Here is a 25,373-nt window from a genome sequence, read left to right as displayed (position 1 = left end):
TCTACAAGCTCAAAATGCTTGACGCATTTTGAGCTTGTAGATCAGCGATTTTCACTATAGGCCTATTTGTGCTGTGCATGACACAATTGTGTGACACACACACACACACACACACACACACACACACACACACACACACACACACACACACACACACACACACACACACACACACACACACACACACACACACACACACACACACACACAAACACACACATTTTATCTATTGTTGCAGATCAGATCTTGTCTCTATCTCTTGAATGGCTGACTGTCGGGATATAACATTAGTATCACTGCATTCCTTTAAATGCGGTGATACCAATGAAATCCCAGCAATGTTTCAACACTGTATCACCAACATACCTGTTTACCTGAATGGAAAGCGACTGACAACAAACTAAGTACTGTAGATATACCTTGCCAAACAAAAAACTAGTTCAGGCGGTACAACTTGATCTCCGCTTGTCCTCAAATACCACCTTCCTCTGCAAAGCCAACAACAATCTGTACACTATAATGTACCAGTAAGACGCCTAAGGGTGAAAAGCGACCAGGGCGAGGTCGCGCCATGGGCATAAAGGGGATTTGTTCCCCTGGCATCACAGGGATCTCCTGTGTTGCATAATGACATCAGGGATCTTCATATGGGCATAAAAGGGACAGAGGCGAAAAGCGACCGGCCACGTCACACTGGCCAAGACATGCCATGTCTTGGCCAGTGTGGCACAGAGTCACAGTGATTTGGACATCAGGGATCTCCATATATGGGCATAACAAGTATTTGGTTCTCCTAGCATCACAGGGATCACCATATAAGGCAATAAAAGGGATTTGGTTCCCATGACATCACAGTGATGTCAGAGCATGAGAGTCAATCAACAAAAAAGACAAGCGTTACCCATACGTACATACAGATACGGTCAAGATGTGACGGTATGTGACGGTTCTGATAGTAAACGGCGATAATGTAGAATATTCCTCTGAGTGATGGGGTCTTTGGAAATAATACAAATAAAATAATAATAATAATAAAAAAAAACATCCTTGATGGATGGAATGTTGAATATAGTCCTTTAATGCAGTGGTTCTCAAACATTTCAGGCCATGACCCCCCAAAATAATACTATTTGAAGCATTAGTTGTAAACCTAAATGTCATGCCCAAGGTTATTAGTATAATATAAAAAAATTGAAAATATAGGCTATTTTCAAACTTCTGAAAACATTTGACAAAACTTGGCCAATGTTTGACAAGTGTCCAGTACAGTTGACTGTTGATTACTATTGACACAATAATAGTCTAATTTTCTTTAACGACTTAAACAACTAAATGGTCAATTTAACTTAAATATTTTGTACCTCTTGGTTTGGATGAACTTACCCCCTAACCCTGGGCAAGATGAGTTTTTTTCTTTTCTTTGCTTTTATGCCTTTATTGATGGGGTTATTTTATCATTTTGATATTTGGAATGTATCAATATCATTTCAGTCTAACCACTAAGACCCTCTATACTTAGTAAAACGGATCTTTATAGTACAGTAAAGATTTACATAGGCCTATTTTTGTAACAAAATGATATAAATGGTGCAATAAAGTAATAATGTGACAAGTGTGAAAATCTCTCCTGGAATATAGCCTCAGGCTAAGTCACTGAATATGTGTATTATATTCTAACTAGGATCTTGCCAAGGGTGTGCACAGTATATGAGGGATTGAATGTAGGACTCAGAAGTTGGAGTTCCCGTTGGGCAGATCTTTATGCCCATATGTGGTGTTCCGTGTCAAGGCCTGTATGTGATGCCAGTACTATGACATCAGAGAATAGACAGAGTACAGACGGCAGACCGACAGACATTCCGTAATATGCCCATATATGGTGTTCTGTGTCAGTACTTTGACGTCCGAGTATAGACAGAGTACAGACATACGTACGGCGGACAGACATTCCGTAAATGTATAGCTAGTTAGATGGCCTTATTTGCACCACATAACCGATTGTATCCAAAGTAAAAACACTGTATGTTCCACATGAGTGCAACTTACCTGGAGATGCCTGGTGGATCAGCCAGTTATTACGTTGGGACAAGTCTTGCTTACGCAGTCTGATCCATCTCACATTAGGCTCCATCACCTCAGGTGTGTGTGCTTATGCCAGCTATACCTTGTGATATCAAAAACGCATATTTCTCTGTAGCGCAGGTGTATGATTATTGACTCATTCAGAAGAATGACATGACATCATTTATGATGGTCCCTCGGGAACATCGTGAACTCGGCAACATCTCTCTAACCTCTATTTTCAGGCCAGTTAATCCATTAAAGGAACACTCCACTCAACGTTTTGGTCATCAGTATGCAAGGTTGTCAGTGGTAACGAAGTACATTTACATCGCATGAACGTGCAGTAATTTCCCTAAAATAATTAAAATGCACGTGGCTCCTGCACTTTACAAAAACAAAAGTTAACATTACAATCACACAATCTCTCTCTCTCTCTCTCCCCTATTTTGTTCTGGTTGTGCTAAGGAAAAATGTAAAAGTGGCTTACTCACCCCATTCTCCCTACGAGGTTAAACAAAGAAATCAACGACTAGGGGACATTTCGCATATCGGATGTTTATTGTGTGGGAAACATTAGCTGTCCTTACACATTTAAATTAATGGTGCAACACAATATTTTACCTATACTTAGTACAGCAGTGCCTAAATTAAATATGTTACATCCATGTGTTTCAAGAAAAAACAACAAATAGTATTAAAAAGTAAAACCTTTCTTTGAAATGTAAAGCTCATCGGGCAGTGCGTTCCACCGGCGGCAAGCAGTCGAGTCCTCATCTCTAACAAGGAGGTCATTTTTGCCTTGTCCGGTTGTCGGTCTGTGACTGACCCATCTCCCCAAATAACGACTGGAATCGTTGATTTTGGTGACCCACACGACCTTTCCCTTTAGTGCCACTGTCAGGCCAAAGCAAACTAGCAAACTAGGACGTTTAGGCCTTGGTGGAGGACTGCACTCTACTGGGCGTATTCATGTTCCGCATTGGTCTCATATTAATACACTGAGCCTCACACTGGCCCTATAGGCAGTTATATATGCTATATATACTGTATATACACAAACAGAAAGGTTCTACAGAAGGATTTATACTGTCATACATAGCCTACTTAAAAGAGGTTTAGAAACAGAGAAAGTGCAATTTAGAAATGACGGCGACGACAAACAACCAGGGGCAACAAAGATACACACGTGAACAGTCGGAGGTTGGTGTCATGGCATCATGGGTGTTTTGTGGGCTGTGTGTGCGTGTGTCTGTCGGTCTACACATTTGAGTTTCCTCAGAGTTCAGGAGCACTGCAGAGCGTTAGGTTTAAGTTTCTTAGTAACTAAACCAAACAATGGATTCATACAGGAAAACGGAAAACAAGTGGAACGGTGAATGTTGACCCTTCTGTGTGGGACGTTGTCAGAACGTGATCAGAGGAAGATGTTAGGTGAGAGGAAGACTGCGAACGCATCCGTTTCACGTAACCACTTTAACCGTTATTTTTTCATACTTTGGCTCTTCAAAAATAGCAGATATACAACCTCATAGTGCGGCACCAAGTGCCGCGCTATGAGCTTGTATACTGTATCTGCTATTTTTGAAAACCCTGTGAAAATGTGTGCAAATCTTTGAATATATATATTATTCTTTTAACTCAAATTTTTGCTTCTGGGGGGGGGGGGGTCCCTGGAACAAAATATTTTGAGATGGGGGTCCGCGGTCAAATACATAAAATTCTAGGGGTCCTAGACATTAAAAACTTTGAGCACCACCGATAAAGAAACACATGTTTTTTTTTCAGAAAACCAGTAGGATTTAGAAGACAATATCAACAAGCTAAAACATTTGCCGCAACGTAAGACGCTTTGAGCTTGTAGATCTGCTATTTCCGCGGAAAGCCCCCCACCCCCCCAGAATAGGCATGCTGGGGTTCAAGTGCTTAATTAGAGTTCTCAAATTCTGCCCGAACCCGACCATACTCAAACCCGACCCGACATTTAGGGATGGGTAGGGCTTAAATGTATGCTAATTAGTCGGGCCGGGTAGGGCCTCGGGCTCAATGAAAAAAGAAAATATATTTGATTATTATTTTAGTACAATTACTCTGTAATAAGAGTTCTCAAATTCTTTCCAAACCCGACCATACTCGACCTGACGTTTTCGGGCCGGATAGGGCCTAAAATCTATGCTTTCTAGATCAGGCCTGTTGAGAACTACTATGCTTAATACATAATCTTTTCCAAGGTTACACAGCCGACACGATAGAGTATAAACGGAGCCCGAACAGAGAGAGCGGAGATGGAAAAACTGGCACTCTTTTACAACACAACAATACGTTGACTGCCTTCACAGACCGAGGAGGAGGGGTGGTGGTGGGGGTGGAGGGGGACACACGATGGTCCTGGCGGGCCGGGCCGGGCCGGTCCGGGCCTCACATGGTGACGGTGGCCGCTGAGTCGGACTCTCTGGGCCGGTTGCGGATCACGTGCTCCAGCTGGCCGGCGTCGGACACGTCGTAGCTGGTCTTGTACTTGGCCAGGATCTTCATCAGCGGACGCAGCTTCAGCCACCACTGCTCCTTGGGGATCCTATGGCTGTGAGACGACAGGAGCATGTCATCCATTAAAACAAGGGTCTTCACAACAGGGGGTACGGGAACCCTATGGGGGTCCTCAGAGTTACTACAGGGGGTCCTCCAAATCTTTGTGTGATAGAAACTTTTTGTCTCCTTTTTTATATTGACCACTTGAACCCTAGTGTCCATAATCTGAGAACTTGAGCAAAAAATAGCAAAAATCTTCTATTTTCAGCAGAGGTTTGGTGTAGAGGGGAAAAAGAGCAGACTAAGAACAGAGTAAAAGGTTTAGTCTAATTTCTCTTTTGGGTCTCGAAACGATTAAAAGGATTGTGTAACGCTGGTTTCTTTCCAGATTTAGCCTGAAAAAACATTTATCAGGAGATCAAAAGGGGGAGGTAAGTTTAATTTGTACATATACTGTAGTAGTGTTTGTATTTGCTGTATGGAATACAGTCCCCGGGACTCTTTTTGTGTTGTGATTGTGATTGTTGTGATATGTATTGATGTAGTGATGTGTAGTTATTCAGATTGACCACAAGATGGCAATGACAGCTCTCTGACACCTGACACTTGATACCTACTGTATATATGGTAAATGGTAAATGGTAAATGGTGCATTTATATAGCGCTTTTAATCCAAAGCGCTTTACATAGATTGTGCATTACATTCACCCATTCACACACACATTCATACACCGGTGGCGGAGGAAGCCATGCAAGGCACCAACCTACTCACCGGAGGCAATTAGGGGTTCAGAGTCTTGCCCAAGGACCCTTCGACATTAACTCAGGGGGAGCCCGGATTCGAACTGGGAACCCTTCGGGATTTATACCCTTCGTGCTCTAATACCAGTTTCTCTACCCCTGAGCTATGCCCCCCCTGTATGGGACCCCACCCCAAACCTTTCCAGATCCTAGTTTGTATAGAGACCTGTCGTATGCTGAGCTGTGATGCCACTCTGTCTGCTACCAGTCCTAAATAAATTAACTGAAAGAACCCGACTTTCTTCATTTAGATAAGAAACATTACACTTTTACAGTATGTCTTATTGTGTCACGTGCAGTTTACATTTCTGACTAATACAGTTAGTAAAAAAACAACATTTCAACATGATGATCGCTATACAAAAAACTGTATTTGAATATAAGTGTCTTAAAAAAAGAAGCAACCTTGCACCATTCATACGCTGGCGAAGAGTGTCTAGCGTAATCACTGAAAATCCAGAAATTACAGCAAGAAGTTATCTTGTCAATTGCAATAAATGTGTTAAAATAGTGAAACAACAAAGGAGGTATAATGGGATTTTTTTCCACAGTATGATTTAATGTATGATACCCAGTCATATACCGTAGGTTAATGCAGTGGTTCTCAAGCTGGGGGTCCCTCAGGGAGGTTCCTTAAGGGGGTTCTAAATGGACCCTTGCAGGTCGGTAACTCTGAGAGTATACAAATGAGGGTCCCTTTGGTTCCATTTGTATACTCTCACGAGTTATGGGAATCCTTGAAATCACTTTGAGAACCACAATGAATAACAAACGTTGTATCAGGTAAGAGTACACATTACCAGGCAAAACTACTGTAGACACACAGTCTCTTGCTCACACACACGCTAGGGCTTTCATCAAATATTCGAATATTCAAATGTCAAAGTCACTATTCGATGTTGTTCACCGAAGTCGAATATTCGCTTATTTTTATTGTTTTCTCTTTAAAAAATATATAGTTTAAAAAGCTTGGCTAGTCATAAGAATGAGTTATCAATGCCCCCGGTGAATGAATTCTTTAATGCTCTTTACCAGGGGTTCTCAAATATTTTTAGGCTGTGACCCCCAAAATAAACATATTTGAACTGGGGACCCCCACCCTGACAAGCACTTGGAATTGTAGGTATTACATTTACTGTGACTCGGTTCCGCTGATAAATATTGTGAAAATAGCAGATCTACATGCTCACAACGCCTCGCAACGCGAGGCGTTGTGAGCATGTAGATCGGCTATTTTCACAATGTTCGCCTCTTGCTTACTTAATATTTTGGCCAGTCCTGTCGAATATTCGACTACCGGTATTCTAATAGTTTGAGGTTCAATAATTCGAATACTAAAAATCACTATTCGTGAATGCCCTAACGCACGCATGCACACACGCGCACACACACACATAAATGTACTAGTTGTACAAAGTGATAATGTAACAGTGATACATACACAAAGTCAGTTTCGGGTTTGAGCTGTAGCACAGGCTGGAAGACCAGGGCTCTGCGACGCATTCCCAGTAAGCAGCAGGAGTCCTCAGAGTTGGCGAACACTCTGCCTACACAGGACAACACACACACAGCAGTGAGCGGTGGAATAGTGTGTGCCAGCGGCTACGTCATTGTAGTCCTTAGCGGCCATTTCTTGGGTCAAAACACAGGTGTTTCAATTATTTGATTGCATAGAACTAATGCTATAGTCTAATCAGAACACCTGTGTAAGGCTGTGTTTACCCAAGAAATGGCTCTTAGAACTACATTTGGCACACCCTATATACACATGGGACAATATCTTGGGGATTGTTCATTGGTGCTTTTTTCCCTGTTTTTTTTTAGTTTTTTTTTTAGAAGAGATCATGTAGATATGATATGACCAATCAGGTAGAGGCGTTGGGGTGGCCGTGTCAAGTTTAGATCATCCTGTCATTTTAACCGCAGCGGTTCTCAAAGTGGAGTCCAGGGGCCTTCCGATTTGGAACCTTAAGCCAATCAGAACGGGTACACTGTATTGTGTATTATTATTTTATGCTTTAACTATTGAAAAATAGCAGATCTTTGAAAAATTGTGAACATTGGAATTTTGACCCGATTCCATAAGTGTCTTTTGAATCCTTCTAAGTTTTTTTTGAACAACCTATGTTTCTGTGTCAGTGGTTCTCAAACCTTTCCATGTGAAGGACCCCCAAAATTATATGTATTTGGCCACGGACCCCCGTCTCAAAATATTTTAGTTCCAGGGACCCCCTCAGAAGCAAAATTTGAGTTACAAACGTTCGCTTACAAAAAGACATATATATTCAAAGATTTTCACACATTTTCACGACTTTTCAAAAATAGCAGATCTACAAGCTCGCAGCGTGGCACTCGTGCTGCGCTGTGAGCTTGCATATCTTCTATTTTTCAATAGTTAAAGCAGTCAATAATTCTAACCCTAAATGGGTTAAATAAAGGTCTGTAACTGAGAGTGCACAAATTGAACCAAATGTTGGGTTCCATTTGTGCACTATTATGGAGGGTCCTTGAAATAAGATAAACCACCGTTTTACAGTAATGCAGCCTTTCAGACCAGGAAAATATAACATTTAATCAGAATTAGAATTAGTTTATAGTTGAGGTTTGTTCACATAGTGAGGAATTTGACTGGGTTGCATTGGTCTTACGAGCTAAAGCATGTCCTTATATTATAACATCATCGCAGATTATTTCTAGTCTCATACTGATATATTGCCCAGCTCTAGAGATGGGACGATAAGCGATATTATCGTTTATCATGATAAAAAACACTCACAATAGTTGTATCGTGGAGATTTAATTTATCGTGATATCGGCCTCCGTCATGCACTGGGATCAATTCACTTTTTATTTGCCGAGCTGCATATCTGGTACCATTTAAACCCTCTATAATTGGTAAAAGGTACTTATAATTAAATATACGTACTTGATACAGTCTTTTTTTCACTCCCTATCAAATGTCTTTGCCAAAAAAATAGCAGATCTACAAGCTCACAGCGCAACGCCCAAGGATAATAGAATTTGATTATCGTGATAATATTGTACATCGCAATTTATTTTGTCACAATAATCGCGATATGACATTTTCATATCGTCCCATCCCTAGTCAACACCACCTACAACAAACCAACATTTTCCAGCAGATCTTCACATTAGTGGCTTTAGTTTTTTTGTATTTGTATTAAATAGCTCTATATTCCCATAGCAATTATTGCCATAACGTGTTTGTTCAATAAGTGTTAACATTAAGTTGATCATCTACAACCCAAAATAAGGTTGAAAACCACTGACTTACGGCACCTTTAAATGTTAGGGTATTCTTAGTGAATGCTCTGTGTTTAAATGTTAGGGTATTCTTAGTGAATGCTCCGTGTTTAAATGTTAGGGTATTCTTAGTGAATGCTCTGCGTTTAAATGTTAGGGTATTCTTAGTGAATGCTCTGTGTTTAAATGTTAGGGTATTCTTAGTGAATGCTCTGTGCAGTGAAAGCGTGGCAACAAAGACAGGATGGAAGTGGGGGGTGAGGTGATGTGCGACACAGGACTACGGATGCTTTGTGAACCGATGACACTGAGGGGCCTTTTGCACCGGCAAAGAACCGGTTCGGCTTCTTTCTCCCGCCTATGGGATAAACCAGAGGTGAGCTTTTCCACCGAGAACCGAGTTGGTTCCTAACCGTAAAAGTTGGTTCGCGTCGGGTTCGCAAGAATGAACCAAGGTTCCAAGAAAGTTGCCATCCCATAGGTGGGAGAAAGAACCTAAACCGGTTCTTTGCCGGTGGAAAAGGCCCCTGACAGTGGTCTATTGAGAGTACTGAATAACTGAGGTCAAAGCCACGTCCCCTGGTTCATAAAGAAATGTTCCCAATGAAAAATCTTTGTATAAACATTGCTTAATATAATACACAGGCCTGTCACGATTATTAATTTTTACTGATTAATTGTTACTCAGATAATTGTGATTAATTATTTAATTAAAGTTTTTTGGCTTCAAACATTGGAACATAAATAGAAATAGCATTTCCGTTTGGCTCTTAGGCTCCGTAAACAATAAATTGCACAGGGCAGATTATGACAAATAAATTCAATATACAAAGAAACAACAGACATATTTAATAACACAAATGTATAAATGATTATCACAAAAAGCCCAGGCATTTTACTCATGTTTACCAAGCATCAACTGACACTGGAAACTACAATTAGGGGAGAATCAAAAGTAGATAAACGATACAGGATACCTGCATTCATTTTATAGTTATTTTTGGAACACGGTCCTTATTAAGTGATTTTAAAAAGGTTGATGGGATTTTTGAATGGAAACATTTCTTTGTGACCAAGCAGGGAGCAGGCTCGTTTGGCTACAGTACGGTATTGTTGAATAAAAATGATGAAATAACACAGTTGTCAGGGTTCTAAACACTAATAATGTTGACATGATAATAGTGACATGAAGCAATATAGACAACACAAGGACAAGTGGGATGAAGCTGGTCAAATACGCTCATTTCCTGCTCACCCAATCCAAAACATTTTTGGATCTTTATGTGAAAGATTTTATTTGGAAACATACAGTATATGCTGCCAATCAGGTTTTAGTAATTAGGGTGAGGGCTTTGGGCAGGGGAGAGTGTTTTTTGCAGGTCTTTCAGTCCGAGTGATTCAAAAAGGCAACTGGGTTAAGGCAGCGGAAGCTTGTGATTGGCTGCGCGGAGGTGCCGAAAGTCGGGGGGGCAGAGATACACCTAAATCTAACCTTAACCCTAACCTCAGTAAGACGAACGCTGGGGAATGCTAACCTGGTGAAATGCTTACCTGCCGACGCTGGTGAATGCTAACCTGGTGAATGTTAAACTGGTCGAAAAACCAACTGTGCTTAACCCAGTTGCTTATTTGATACACTCAGACTGAAAGACCTGCAAAAAACACTCTCCCTTTGTCCAAACTTGACCAAAATAACAATAAGAAATAATATTGAAGCACATTTTGAAGCAGCACTAAAAAAGCAAGGAACAGAGCTGAATAAAAAGATGGTCATGGAGTCAGAAAACATAGACAAGTGATTTACCTTCATCTTATGTCATCCATGTTGCACCGAAAATAGACAGGAAAGAACAGGAAAGAGTTCCAACTTTAACTTTTAGCCTTTAGGTAAGATACACTGCAGTCTGGTCTTTAAACAGAATAGTTCATTTGCAATTAGTGAAATTAACCACTTAAACCCATTCGATTTAACCAGAGTTTCTTACTGTATTTGGAATCTTTCCCTCACCTTTCTACACCAAATCTCTTCGCCGAAAATAGCCGATCTACAAGCTCAAAAGACGTCGCTTCGAAACACGTTGCAAACTCATAGATCGACAATTTTTGGTGAATGTTCCCCCAGAAAAGGGATGCTGGGTTCAAGTGGTTAAAAAAGAAGATTGCTAAAGTAAAAACTGTTGTTAAGACTTTGAGGATGATTCCAGTAACATTCACAACATGTTACATTCACATAATAAAAATCCATAACCACTTGATTAAATTAATTAATTCTTAAAGCAAGTGACTCCATGACAGATCCAGTTAAGGATCACACATCACACACCACACATCTGAAGGGAGAATCTACTGTACAAGTCACAGCAACAAGCTTCTATATCCAACACCACTGTTGTTGTTCTACTTGGCAAGCGTACCGTGTCTGTATGTCTCCTGCAGCTTCTTAGAGATCCACTGCATTGCCTTCGCCGAGATCTTGGTCCCGAAGTTACGGTCGAACGGAGAAGGCGCTCCGCCCTTTCAAAACAACCACGCTAATATTAAGTTAAGGCAGTGGGGTCTGGTGGAGACCCACCAGGGGTCGTTGAGGAGGTCCCAGCAAAATGAGTTAAAGCTGCAGTGCCATGATTCTTTTCTCCTCTAAAACATGATGATCAGGTATTATGATTATACTAAGAGGAAGATTCTTTTTCAAAACAAGTGTACAGAAAGTGTTACATTTGTGTTTTTATGTGGCCACACCCACCAGTTCATTACGTATGCCTGGTTGTCATGGTGGGTGGTGACCCAGCTGAAGTTAGCCACACCCACAGTGCTGGGTGAATGGTAAAAAGGGAGGGGATGATTGTATGATGTCATTTAATCTGTGTTTTTCGACTGGGCCTTTTGAGGCCCAGTCTTTCAGCTTTCAGGAAGTAAACACAAATACATGGCTGGGGAAGACAAATCTGCACATTATAACCCCAACCGGTGGCCTATTAGAATAATGTTAACTTCATAGACACATACAAAACAGAAAAAGTACAAAACTATGGCACCACCTCTTTATTATGGCATCAAAGTCAGCTGATGTATATATGGTTATAGTGGTTAAATTTTGAGCTTGTATGTGCTTGACTGCTATTTTCAAACAATATCTGTCTCTGCTTTCTGTGCATGACATTTGCTCTAATTCTCTGTCGTTTAAGAGGTTGCACAGGAAAACCTCAGGGTCAATCTAACTCAGAGAGTGCATAAATGGAACCAGGTGGACCTGTACTAACCTGACCCTGCCAGATGGAGTCAGCATTGAGCACATGCTGACATCCAGCAAGTACTCAATGCTGAGTCAGGTTAGACCTGTACTGGTCCTGGTTTCATTTATACAATCTCTCTGGTTCCATTTCTGTCTGGCTTCAATAATTGTACACAGAGTAAACACTCTGGTATCATGTGTACACTACACACCACTCAGTATTAGGATTGTGTGGTGTGTCGACACTCAGTAATGTGTGTGTGTGCAGAACAGAGCAGACATTAGGGCATTCACCAAATATTCGAATATTCGAATATCAAGGTCACTATTCGACGTTGTTCACCGAAGTAGAATATTCACTTTTTTTTGTTTGTTTTCTCTTTAAAAAAAATATAGTTTATAAAGCTTGGCTAGATAGGAAGTCATAAGAATGAGTTGTCAATGCCCCTGGTGGATGAATTTGTTAATACCAGGGGTTCTCAAACCTTTTTAGGCTGTGACCCCCAAAATAAACATATTTGAACTGGGGACCCCCACTTGACAAGCACTTGGAATTGTAGGTATTACATTTAATGTGACTCGGTTCCGCAGATAAATATTGTGAAAATAGCAGATCTACATGCTCATCGGCTATTTTCACAATGTTCGCCTCTTGCTTACTTAATATTTGACAGTTTGGCCAGTCCTGTCGAATATTTGACTATTCAAATACTTTCAGGTCAAATAATCCGAATACTAAAAGTCACTATTCGTGAATGCCCTAGCAGACATACCTGCTGCATGTGTCCCAGCACATTCTTCCTGCAGTCAAACACTCCCTTGCCTTCCTCAGTGTACAGTTGGTAGATGAAGTCTGTTGTGTAGTTCTCGTTGCTGTTCTCGTTCCTACACAGGACATGCAACATTCATCTTTTAGCGTATTGCTGCTTTCCATTCGCCCTCACAGGCCCGGCATTCTTACATTTTCAGTGTTCAATTAACATGAGTTTCTGTGAAACCAGGGCCTGAAATTCTTTTTTTTTTTTTTTTTCAAAACGTGAGGGGAATTCCCCCCATGTAGGATTCACTTAAGCGGGGAATTACTGTAGGCCTATACACTTTGGGGGGGATACTAGAGATTAAGCTTAACTACAGGTCTTAAATTTACCGTTTTGTGCAATTCGTCGCTCTGCTCCAATTTAAGGGAGTGTGTGTGTGTGTGTGTGAGAGAGTGAAAAAGAAAGAGACAAAGAGAGAGACAGAGATGAAAGGAGGATATTGATTTTAAAGATCAGCTGAATTAAGCTGGATTTTCAAAATCTTGAATGATTTGTAAATATGGTAGCATTACAAACTACAGGACAATCTTATAAGATTCTCTTATAAGATTTTGCACACAGTACAATATCATAAAGATCACTCTCTACAGTATTGGATTAGTGATCACATGCAGAAGCTGTAGCAAATGTAACGACGAACAGAGCCGTTTAAACTTGAGCTGTTGATCGTGATATGCCTGGGAAGACACGTTATAGACAGTCGTGTCTTTCTCACAATCGTGCTGTTCCACTCGGACAGTAGTGATCATCCAAATAATGTTTGAATATTATCGAGACTCACTGTTCCCAACCCCAAATTTACCCGTTAAGTGTGAGTAGGGCTTTAGTTAGGTAGGTACTGTATGAGGTCTAACTCTATCATGCATTTCTGTACCTACAGTACATGTCTCCTGCTGTATTTTCTATGCACTAATTCTTGGAAAGTCAGAATACACGAGAGACAAAGTTCATAACTAGAAGAAGTGCTCTTCCGAGCACAGGTCTCCACCAGCCACACGTCCTGGTGGTGGTATAATAGGCCAATGTAAAAAGGGTGGCATGTGTTCTTCACCAATCTTAGGCCTTTCATGGCGCCACCATGAGGCTGATTTGAACATTTTGTAGTGTAATTTCTTCCTTGGCCTTTTGCGAATGTGCGTGCACAATTTCATTACAATTGCACGCTGTGTTTGATTTGAGGCATTTTGTTTGAAACGGATCAATCCTGCAAAGTTTGGAGGCCAATCTTAGCCAATCAGGATGGAATATTTACAGGACAGATCCGTCTTGATCATATGACTGTAGAGATACTGTGTACTGATTTGTGTTCATTTTGGGTAAAATCTGAAGGAGTAATATCCAAAAATGTGTCTTACATAAGTCGGCCTCCAGGTGGCGCAAGGAAAGGGTTTTTCCTTGGCCTATAGATGCCTTAATGGTCCACGTCACATTGATATAAACCAGCATGCGCACGCTGGTCGGCACCAAATGAACCCCACCGTTCATAGGATGCAATGGATGGCACTCGTGTTTAAAAATGCATTCCATCAAACTTTCAGATGCCGTTTTTCTCCCAGTATGGAGGAAGAATGCTTAGGATTTTTACTGTAAATTCTCACTCTTGAAATATATAATCCTTAGTTTCTGTTGATTGTAAACAATAATAGCGATCAAAACAGTTGTCCTTCAAACCCCACCTCTATTCACCGTCATCAGAACAGAGGGAGCGCTCCTCGTCCTCATGATCACCAGAGCGTCTACTGCTCGCCCAGCTGCAGTCCATGAAGCCTAATTTATGCTCCGTCCTGCGACGGTGTCGCGCGCAGACCTCCAAGCTCAGAGCGGTTGCATTGGTGACGCGATGTGAGTTTGTATATCAGCTACTCTTGACGCGGAATACCGTTGCGCAATGAAGTATATATGTCTCGATAAGGGCGCACCCATGGGAGCACCCCACTAGCACAAAAGAGGACGTTGAATAACCAGTGCTCCCCAAAGCAACAGGTTTGGGGATCTGTTGGGAATTGATTACATGATACAGTCAGCTGTGCATTCAGTCTCAATGTTTGTAAACAAATAATTGGCCTATAGGGAGTGCGCTTACAAAGTTAGAAACTGATCAGTGGAGTTATAGGTAAAACCACAAATCAGACTGTTATAGCGCCACCATGAGGCTGTTTTCAAAAATGTGAAGTGGCATTTCTTCCTCAGCCTAGTGGGAACCTGTGTGCGCGATTTCATGTTAATTGCACTCTGCATTTGTGATTTGAGGCATTTTGTCCAAAATGGACCAATCTTACAAACGTTAAAAGCCAATATCAGCCAATCAGGATGGAATATGGACAATCAGACAGATCCGTGTCGATCACATGACTGTAGAGATGCTGTCTACCGATTTGCGTGATTTTTGGACAAAATCTGTAGGAGTAGTGTACAGAAATGTGTTTTGCAAACATCGGCCTCATGGTGGCGCTAGAACAGGGCCATTTGAAAAATGTGGGGCAGAGGTTCTGCATTGGCATCCAGGGAGTGTGTGTGCTCATTTTGGCAGCGTCCGGACCAACGGCGCCGGAGATTAGCTGTACACAAACTCGGAGGACGCACGGACGCACGGACAGGGGCAAAAACATACTCTCCCCCTGCCTTCGGCTGGTGGAGACAATAATAATAATATGAAAAAATATATAAACTTCACAGAAACAGAGATGGATAGGAACTAAAGAACAAGGCACGTCGTACAACGGTAGCACTGAAAATAGCGATCAGCAAGCTCACAAGTCATCGCCATAGAGCAGTGGTTCTCAACTTGTGGGTCGGGAGGACCCCCAAATTATTTTGGGGGGTCCCCAGATGATTAGCATAATGTGAAATATTGTTTTCTCACTCAACAGTAAACAAACCAACATAAGAGTATAGGTATCTGCACATTTCTGAAAGTGAAAATCAGAAATTATGAAAATAGCAGATCTACATGCTCACAATGCTTCGGCGTTGTAAGCATGTAGATATTTTCACAATATAACCGTGTTGTACAAAATGTAATTCCTCAAGTCTTACAACTCTTAGTGCTCATCAGGGTGGGGGGTCCCCAGTTCAAATATGATTATTTTTGGGGGTCGCGGCCTGAGAAGGTTGAGAACCACTGCAAGAGCAGCGTATTGCGAGATTTCTGTATGATGAAGCATAAATATACAAAGCCAGCGGGGAGGGGAATCATTGTTGCCTGTAGACAGAGGCAGACGCTCTGGACAAGGGGAGACCAGAGCGCATTTGTATGTGTACCGCGCCAGCCAATAACGAGTTCTGCATTCATGTTGGCTCTGACTATATTATTAACATCGGTGGAAATGTGTGCGTCCCCCATTATAAGTGCTACATTTGTGAATCCATTAAAATATGCCGAAATTCAGGACCTGGAAACTCTCTTGCTGTGAGGTGAGTTGGGCTGAGCAGACCATTACCTGAGGACCAGTCCTCTCTGGATGCTGGTCTTCATCTTCTCTGTCAAGTGCTCAACGTTGGCCTGCAGAGATCACAATCACTGTGTTAAGATAAAGGTACCTGTGCATAAGGCATGGAACGTGATTCCGTGGTTATCTCCATAATTGTGACACAAAACCTGAAATGAAATTGTCAAGAATAGAAGGAATACTTTGAAAGAAATATACAAAAGGACCTCTTCTGTACAGGAAGCATAAAACGGTCTCAACCTGGTACAATTTTAACTTTTCACTCGATACAGTCGTCAAATAAAGAATCTACAAGCTCACAACACCTACGTCTTGCATTGCATTGTGAGCTTGTTGGTTGTTAAACTAGAGGCTAGTTTAACGCCAAAGCTCCACTGCAGCCATCCGGTGCCGCGTCAGCGTTGGACAGCGTGAAAAAAATAACCAGGGGGAATTTTGAGGTAGGACTCTGCCACCGAACACAGCGCAATTCAACGCAACGTCGGCAATGGAGCACCCTTCATTGATTAAAAAGGGAACATTCCCTGAATTGACGATGACGCAACGCCCGATGGCTGCAGTGGCGCTTTGCCGTAATGGGTCTTAATTGGCTAGTTAAGCCCATTTATACCTTTAAAACCGGTAAAGCATCTGTGTCATTTTAGATATCGTCATGTATATAGCAACAGGAATATTCCAATTTCTTAAAAAAAAAAAAAAAACAACATTTCATGAAAACTTAGGTTAGGATTTAGAAGGCGTTTTCTTTTAATCGGCCTCAGGTCTAAATGGGCAAGGAGAGTAATTTACCTGCAGGTCTCTGATGTCAAACGGCTCTTCAAAGATGTAGGCAGCATCTGCGCCAGCAGCCAGGCCCCCTACACTGGCCAGGTACCCACAGTATCCCCCCATGGTCTCAATAATGAACACACGCCGCTTGGTACCGCTGGCTGACTGCTTGATACGGTCACAGGTCTGTTATAGGCACACACAGAGGAGTACACGCACGCACACATACAGTAAATACACGCATATGCATTCACACACGCACCCACAAATTAACAACACATATGTACACAAACTACTACATTATGTGACTCTAAAATTATATATATATACGTGTATATATATATATACGTGTATATATATATATATATATATATATATATATATCGTCGTTGTCGTGTGGAAACCTTGTATGTCCAAAACCGTTCGTTTTTATCCTTTAAAAAAAATGTACTAAACTTGTGAAAACAGCCAATCTAAAAGTGGCGTTGTGTGCTTGTAGATCTGCTGTTTTCACTACTTTTGTGCGACAGCCTTGTCTGATGAATCGGGGCTTTACTTCGCGAAAAACGTACAAATTTGAAACTTGGAGATACAAGGTTTCTGCCCGACAGTGACGATATATATGTCAAGAGTATTTCTTTATGGGTGTCTTAGTTATACATATTTAGAAATGTGAAGGGTTTCATTAGTTCATGTTAGGAATATTAGGTTCATATATATCATGTTTGTTACATTGAGACCACCATAACATTACATTTGGTGCATCACGGTTTATATAAATGAAACATGCTCATTTCAAACTTAATAATGCAGCTTTCTCCAGATCCCACTGGAGTCCCCTCCATGAGGATGGGACAACCAGCTGGAAACCATTTGACATCAAGGACAGAACACAAAATTGACTTTGAGCTCAATATGCCATAATTTCATTACAAGCCTAATGTCAGTGAGCTGGAAACAGTGCTGGGCAATATGACTTTAAGTGATCTCACAATGTGTTAGCATCGATTTGCAAAAGCTTTGTTAATTTATTACTTTATTTAATAACTTTAAATAACAGAATTGCAACTTTAAATTCAAATGTTGTGTATTTAATGGGTGACAGAGGGATGTTTTGAATATATATATATATTTTATTTCTTTTAAGGCTACTCGATGTAACTTTTTAGTGAATGTTATTTTGACCAATCTGTACGGTAGAGTATGTTAATACAATATAACTAATACAACTGTGGGGGTTGTATTTGGTCTTACTGCTCTTCTATTGAGACTCTTTGATCCTGTGGTCTGGTAGGACCACAACTAGTTGACCAGTTGCTGCTGCCACAAAGTCAAAATGCATGCTTTTCATTACCGAGTAAGATTGTGTGCTCTATTAGCTCAGTGGTAAAAAACTTGCAGTCTCATATTGGACCTCTAGAAATACTGCCCAGCACTAAGCAGCACTAGGGAAACCACTGCACTGAATAAACAGAAAGCAATCAGCACTTGAGATCACATCATATATATCAAGGTCATGGAATTCATTTCAAGAACATCTCAAGCGGTCAAGCTGTGGCAGCGGCGGCGGTTCGGTCGGAACACCCTTACCTCCACGATGGCATTGAGGGCCGTGTCTGCCCCGATACTAAGGTCAGTGCCGGGAACATTGTTACTAATGGTGGCGGGCAGCATACACATCGGGATGCAAAACTCCTCATACGTAGCCCGAGCCTCATACATCTGCAGCAGACACTCAAAGGCCTGAAGCGGCAGTAACAGCACACACACAGTGAATGGGTTAGAAGGACTGGAGGCTAGCGCTGGGAGAGAGATTCCCAGGTCTCTCCCAGGGTTTCTGGAGCGTACCTCTGCCATTCAGACTACCTCCGGTGTGATAGAGGCTTTAGATTCCCTTTGGCAGAAAGCAGGGAGTGAGGGGAGGATGAGAGGGAGGTGATGGTGGCCAGTGCAGGGAATGAGATGGAAATGTGGAAGAATAGAGCCGAGAAGAGACTGGAAACATCGAAGAGAAGAGAAGAGAAGAGAAGAGAAGAGAAGAGAAGAGAAGAGAACAGAAGAGAAGAGAACAGAAGAGAAGAGGACAGGAGAAAAAAAAGGAAAGCAAAGAAAAATAAAGGAAAACAGAAGAAGAGCGGAAACAATGGAATGCAGATGACCAGGAAGATAAAGGTAGTTAGAGAAAGAATGAAGATGGCCTTAAAGAGAAAGACGTAATGGGGAGAAAAAGGAGATTTTGCTTTAGACTAGGAAGGTGTGAAAGAGAAGAAAAGAGGGCAGGGTACACGGTGTGTTCGTTTTCTGTGAGTGAATGAGTGAGAGTGTGTGCCTGACTGCATGTGTGTGTGTGAGCGTTCGTGCAGGCATTGGCAGTACAATGCCGTGACGCTGTATATGGAGAATGGCCTAGAAAGGATCACTACAATGGCAACATGGTAGAAAGGGTAGACTCTGGGAAGACTTGAACCGTTCACTTCCAAATTCACAGGAGGAGGATTATGATGAAGAAGATGATAGGAAGAAGAAGTTGGTCCAGCCATGACTTGGACTGGTTGTTGTGGGTCATCATATCACAGGTTAGTACATGGTGAATGGTCTGCCTCCTGTTGGTGGGAAGCGGAAGTCCCCTGAGAACAACATCCGAGATGGTCTGGTCTTTTTGCTCCGACTCCGCTTTGCCACAACAACAGACATGGGTGGTGGGGTGCTAACATGAATCTGAGCTTCGGTGGGATGGTCCCTCCAATGAAACCTTCGGGACATACTATCCACAAGTTTCCCCAAGTCCCATCGTGCATCGCGCAGAAGGTGTGCGGCAGTTTCCGGCGTCGCAGCCTAAGCTATGCTCTGTTATGTTTCTATTTACTGTTTCCCTTCTCTTTTTCCTGAAAACTAAAAAAAAAAAAAATTGCTATTGCAAAACCTCTAAACCTGTGATGTGACAGTTATTCTGAATCTGATGGTAAGTATTTTAACCCAAACTATAAATGAATATAATAATAATATGGGCTCTATCAGTCAGCTGCCTAATACAAATAAATAGACATATTGACAAACGTCTGTATTTATTCAGAAATCTGTCACAAAATCATATAAACTAGTACAATATTCTGAGTATGGCATTATATTATTAAAGTGGTATACTAGTATCTACTTTTCTATTTGTTAGCCTGGTTAGTACAAGCTACACTGCAATGCTACACCGCCACACTGTTGAGCACACTCGTCGTGATGTTAATGGAGGTGGGTGCAAGCGTGTTTGCGCATACACGCAGGCAGGCACACGCAGGCACACGCAACACACACACACACACACACACACACACACACACACACACACACACACACACACACACACACACACACACACACACACACACACACACACACACACACACACACACACACACACACACACACACACACACACACACGCGCGCGCGCACACAAACAAAACATCAGGAAGAGGGCACAGGAGGAGCAAACATGACAGCATGACCACATTTGCACATAACAGCATGCCTCCATGTCGTCACTCACCTACCTGACGTTGCACCGAGCGACAGACCAGTGAACTACTGGCACGTCACAGGTAGTATTGTGAGCAGGTGTGTGTGTGTGTGTGTGTGCATGTGCGTGAGTGCGTGCATGCACATGCATGTACTGTATATGTGCTCTCTTGGTAAAGCCACAGGCCCGATCACTTACACTAGTGATGGCGTTCAGTGCCGTGTCAGCGCCAATGCTGAGGTCTGACCCTGGCACATTGTTGGACACTGTGGCAGGAACCATGACCATGGGCACGCACAGCTCCACGTATTTCCCGCGCAAATCCAACAATTCCAGCAGTGAGAGGAAGGCCTACAGGGCAGAGCCAAGGGCTTTTAGTGGCTGGAGAGGGGGTGCACTGGTGGGTGGGTGGAGAGGTGCTACTAGCCAGGGGAGGAAGAGAACGAGGGGGAAGACATGAGAGGAGGGAACCACGCCTCAGGGAAGAGCCAGGTCTATCACAACGGACAGCAGCATGAAACAGACAGGTTGCCACTCCACAATACACCTTATCCTAGGAATGATCATTCTCTCAACATACATCAAGAGATAGATATACATCCAAAGCTGGTGAGTGTCTAAAAACAGGAGGAGAGAGAGCGTGAAATGGTTGGAGAAAAGCAAGCTGTCCTTGTTTTTTCCCAAATTGAGGCCAAATCAGTGCGGCTGAAGCGGTTTCACTTCCAGCATTGTTGGTTGGTTGGTTCACTTTTCATTTCGACAGCTTCAATGGCCCAACACACAGTACGGGATCTACTGTAGGTTAAATCACTGAAAATCTGCTGTAAACTAAATGATCAAACTTAACTCGTTGACTGCTTTGCGCGAGTTTGACAAGTTATAGCCAATGGTCCAGGCTGCCACGTGACGAGTTTGACGAGTTCCTTATTTTGACGCAGCTTATGGGTCAAAGATTATTTCCGGGGTAACTGTTGATGATGTCACTGGACCAAAAACAGTGTCAGCAGTCAATGAGTCAAGTGCATTCCCATTCCTCAGAAACGCCTGTAAAGCATCAGTCATGGTTTACAGACATTTCTGAAATAAATGAAGATTAAATAATGTTGCATGACTGAGCGTACATTAGGAATATGCACGAAGAAGCATGTAAATGTAACATAAAATGGCAGCAAGGTTGTGAAATTAACATATACAGTACCACTGTTCATTTTAATTGCTATACATTCATTAATAACTTAAATTAGCAATGCATAAATAGAACTGACATACAATTTATATTATAGTAACTACTTTCAAACTCACAAACTCATAAAACTCATGAAGCATATATTAAGCTTTAGCACTACTGTGCGACTTATCAAAACAATCGCCAGTCAAATTAACAGGGACAAACTAACGGGTTCAACATACCTCAAATCCACCAATAATTAGCAGCGCGTTTATGTTATGTGCTCGCATTTGCTCAGCGATTTTGTCGGCATGCTTCGCAGGGAGTGTTCTGGAGGACAGGAAGAAAGATATTGCAGGGGTCACTTATGTTGTGAAAAAGTATTTCACAAATTTACTGAAAGATGTGAATGGTTTCCGTCCAAGAACCATCTGTCTGAATGATCAAACATATGAGTAGGGCTGTCACAATCATGAAACTTTACTTGACGATTAATTGTGACATAAAATAATTGTGATTAACTTGCAAATTAATTGTGTTTGCCTTTGCAAATAAAGATTGCACAGGGTAAATACAGTATGACAAATAACTTAAATATACAATAAATACATATCAATAATAAAAAATATATAATGTAGTACTATTATCAAAATAGGCCATATTTGACCATTTTATTAATCTAATTAAATGTACTGTAAATGGACAATCTACAAGTTCACATCTTGTCGCATCGTGATGCGTTGTGAGCTTGAAGGGTTTGCTATTTTTAGTTTCCACTGTTTTTGGAAATGTTTGAAGATATGAACACTATTCCACGTGGAAACGATTCTGACGATTATGCAAAAATAATTTTGTGGGGTCCCCAGATGATTAGATTAATGTCATTTTTTTCCTCACTCAACGGTAAACAACCCAACAGACAGTATAAGTGTATACAGGGTATCTGCACATTTATAACGTGACAATTTAAGATTTTTCAAGATTTAATACCAAATTTAATACAAAACTGGCCAAACTGTTAATTATTAAGTACCTGTAAGCAAGAGGCGAACATTGTGAAAATAGCCGATCTACAGTATATGCTCACAGCGCCTCGTAGTGCAAGGCGTTGTGAGCATGTAGTTTGGCTATTTTCACAATATATCTATCTGCGGAACCGAGTCACATTAAATGTAATACCTACAATTCCAAGTGCTTGTCAGGGTGGGCGTACCCAGTACAAATATGTTTATTTTGGGGGTCACAGCCTAAAAAGGTTTGAGAACCCCTGGATTAAATCATTGCGACCGGGAGATTATGAAGTGATTGTGACAGGCCTTTACCTCTTGGTTCCCAGCAGGGATCCTCCTTGGCCTGTCCATCCGCCAACATCAGACCACTTGATCTCCTTGATCTGAGGGGGGAACAGCAAGCATCAGTGGTTTTATTGACTTTTTCCCCCATTTTAAAATAAAGAACATACAGGGGTATTGTACATAAAAAAACACAAAACAAACAGAGAAACAAAACACAACGTACAACAAAATACAGCAAGACAAAACAACCCTAACATATACCCACTAGAGATGCAATTTATGGCTCTTTGAAGTGAGCCAGAGCCATGGATCTGGCTCACTTAAAAGAGCTGTTCAAAAGACTGGCTCATTTGGCTCATTGTATATTTACATATTTTTAAGAAGCATTCGTTGAAACATGAATCCACGAGGTGGCACCACATTCCTCTGCTGACAGACAGTTGAGATCACAATTTTGTAGTTACCTATTTTATAAAACGTGTGTGTAAATTAAGCTACCTTGACTTGTGTTACTAAAAAAAAAACAAGCAGGCAACAATGAACTCGCTCCTCCCCTTGTTCTCTCTGTCTCACTCACTCACTGTACTCCGTGCAGTCAGTGCTCAGTGGAGTAGCAAGGAGGAGCTTTTGTGTTGAACCTCCCCACCCCCCCAAAGGAACGGCTCCCAACTCTGCGAACCGGATCCCATCGTTTACTTCAAAGAGCCGTTCAAAGATTCGATTTGTTCGTGAACGTCACATCTCTAATACCCACCCACCCACTGGCCCTGGGGGGGAGACGATTGAAAATGTAGTATATAAGATAATAGGGAAAAAAATAGGGGAAAATAAATATGCACACATACACTTACACATATACATGCATACACATACATGTGTATTTCCCTCCTGGCCCCCAAACTGCAGAATAAACTCCCTGCTACAGTTAGAACTACAGACTCACTCCTAGCTTCCGCCGTGGACTGAAGACTCACCTCTTCAGACTCCACCTAAACACATAGCACTACTGTAACACTCCCTTCCCTCGATGACCATAAACGAAGGGTGATTAACTGATTAGGTGCGTGGTCTAGCTATGCTATCGTTTTGTGCAGCGGACCTTTGGTGTGGCCTTTGAAATTTGGCAGTGAAGTCACGATTTAAGGACTTTTAAAACCTGTTTAATACCTCAAAGAATAAAATAAAATAGACCATTACAGCATCAAAAATAATCAACAAACTATATAAAAACTGGTAAAACATTGGCCATTTTTTAAGTTGAAAAAAAAAAAAAGTTAAGAACCAATTAACCAGTCTGCTTGAAAAGTATGCATCTGTAGCAGCTAGTTGACAGTGCAGAGAGACATAATTGCCTTCCTTTGATCCAATACAAGGGGCCATTACTACTTATTGGCATCAGCTGCCAGCTGGACACAGAGTCTGACACAATCACCTCCCCTCTGCAGGGCTCTGTGTCTGTCTCATTTCTCCAAAAGCCCTTGAATATGATTGAAAATGATTAAGGATTACTGTGATTATGGTAAGCTTACGTTTCATATCGCATTCACCTTACCTGTAACTTTCACTACTCCCAGAAAATATTTTTTTTAATATTTTTTTCCCAATCTCCGATCTTATAAAAATGACCATATCGGCGGCCGATCCGATCACGTGATCGGGATCGAGCAACACTAATTCCTATGCATTTGTTGTAATGTTGTATTGTTGATGTACTGACATATTATCTTGCTTATTATATTGATGTATTTACCTGCTTATTGTAAGTCGCTTTGGATTAAAAGTGTCTTCTAAATGCCTAAATTCTCTCAAAGTATGAATGAATGGACCATTGTAAAGCGCTTTGAGTTAGCAACTTGCTTAGAAAAGTGCTATAAAAATGCCATCCATTGAAAATGCCATCCATTATCTCAGAGATATCTTGTTTAATTAGACCCTCAACTTGTTCATTTAATATCTAGCCTCACGTTAATTAACTCATTCGACTCAAGTCATTTGCTGTTTGTGTGTGTGTGTGTGTGTGTGTGTGTGTGTGTGTGTGTGTGTGTGTGTGTGTGTGTGTGTGTGTGTGTGTGTGTGTGTGTGTGTGTGCGTGTGCGTGCGCGCGTGTGTGTGTGCGAGGTGTGAAGTTGCATGTCCAAGGCCCCTGCAGTATAGCATTTATACTCACCATATACTAGTCACCGTGGAAATGGATATTTCCATATCCATTTCCACGTAATCTTGTTAGGGCCAGTTACCCATGAATGCTAGCAGGCCGTAGAATGCCAACCAATCCCGGTGATTGGAGTTTTTTGACACAAGATACCTCCTGTGACGTATGGTAACATGTTATGTAATGTAGGGGACATTTAGAATAGAACCTGAAAGGGCAATGAGAACAAAGGAAAAGGCAGGAGAAACCAGTTTGCCAGGGGTCAGATTACAGTTAATGCAGGCTTTCAGCTGCAGGTAACTTTTTCCCCCCACATTCAAATACTA

General features: G+C 41.6%; 1 protein-coding gene across 1 annotated transcript in view; it reads right to left on the bottom strand.

The window, feature by feature from the left end:
* Positions 1-2,635: 2,635 nt before the first annotated feature.
* LOC308307101 (ATP-dependent 6-phosphofructokinase, platelet type-like) overlaps positions 2,636-25,373 on the bottom strand; it is a 68,647-nt gene continuing 45,909 nt past the window's right edge. Inside the window, exons 14-22 of the mRNA XM_080752236.1 lie at positions 22,923-22,993; positions 21,843-21,930; positions 18,513-18,665; positions 16,944-17,108; positions 16,146-16,207; positions 12,661-12,772; positions 11,070-11,169; positions 6,833-6,938; positions 2,636-4,642 (exon numbers count right to left, since the gene is read on the bottom strand). Of these exons, the coding sequence (XP_080608362.1) occupies positions 4,480-4,642; positions 6,833-6,938; positions 11,070-11,169; positions 12,661-12,772; positions 16,146-16,207; positions 16,944-17,108; positions 18,513-18,665; positions 21,843-21,930; positions 22,923-22,993 (1,020 nt within the window). The 3' untranslated portion in view covers positions 2,636-4,479. The remainder of the gene's footprint in view (positions 4,643-6,832; positions 6,939-11,069; positions 11,170-12,660; positions 12,773-16,145; positions 16,208-16,943; positions 17,109-18,512; positions 18,666-21,842; positions 21,931-22,922; positions 22,994-25,373) is intronic.

Source organism: Nannobrachium achirus (genome assembly GCF_963921795.1).
Source record: "Nannobrachium achirus genome assembly, chromosome: 21".
Lineage (NCBI taxonomy): Eukaryota > Metazoa > Chordata > Actinopteri > Myctophiformes > Myctophidae > Nannobrachium > Nannobrachium achirus.
This window is presented reverse-complemented; position numbering and strand designations above follow the sequence as displayed.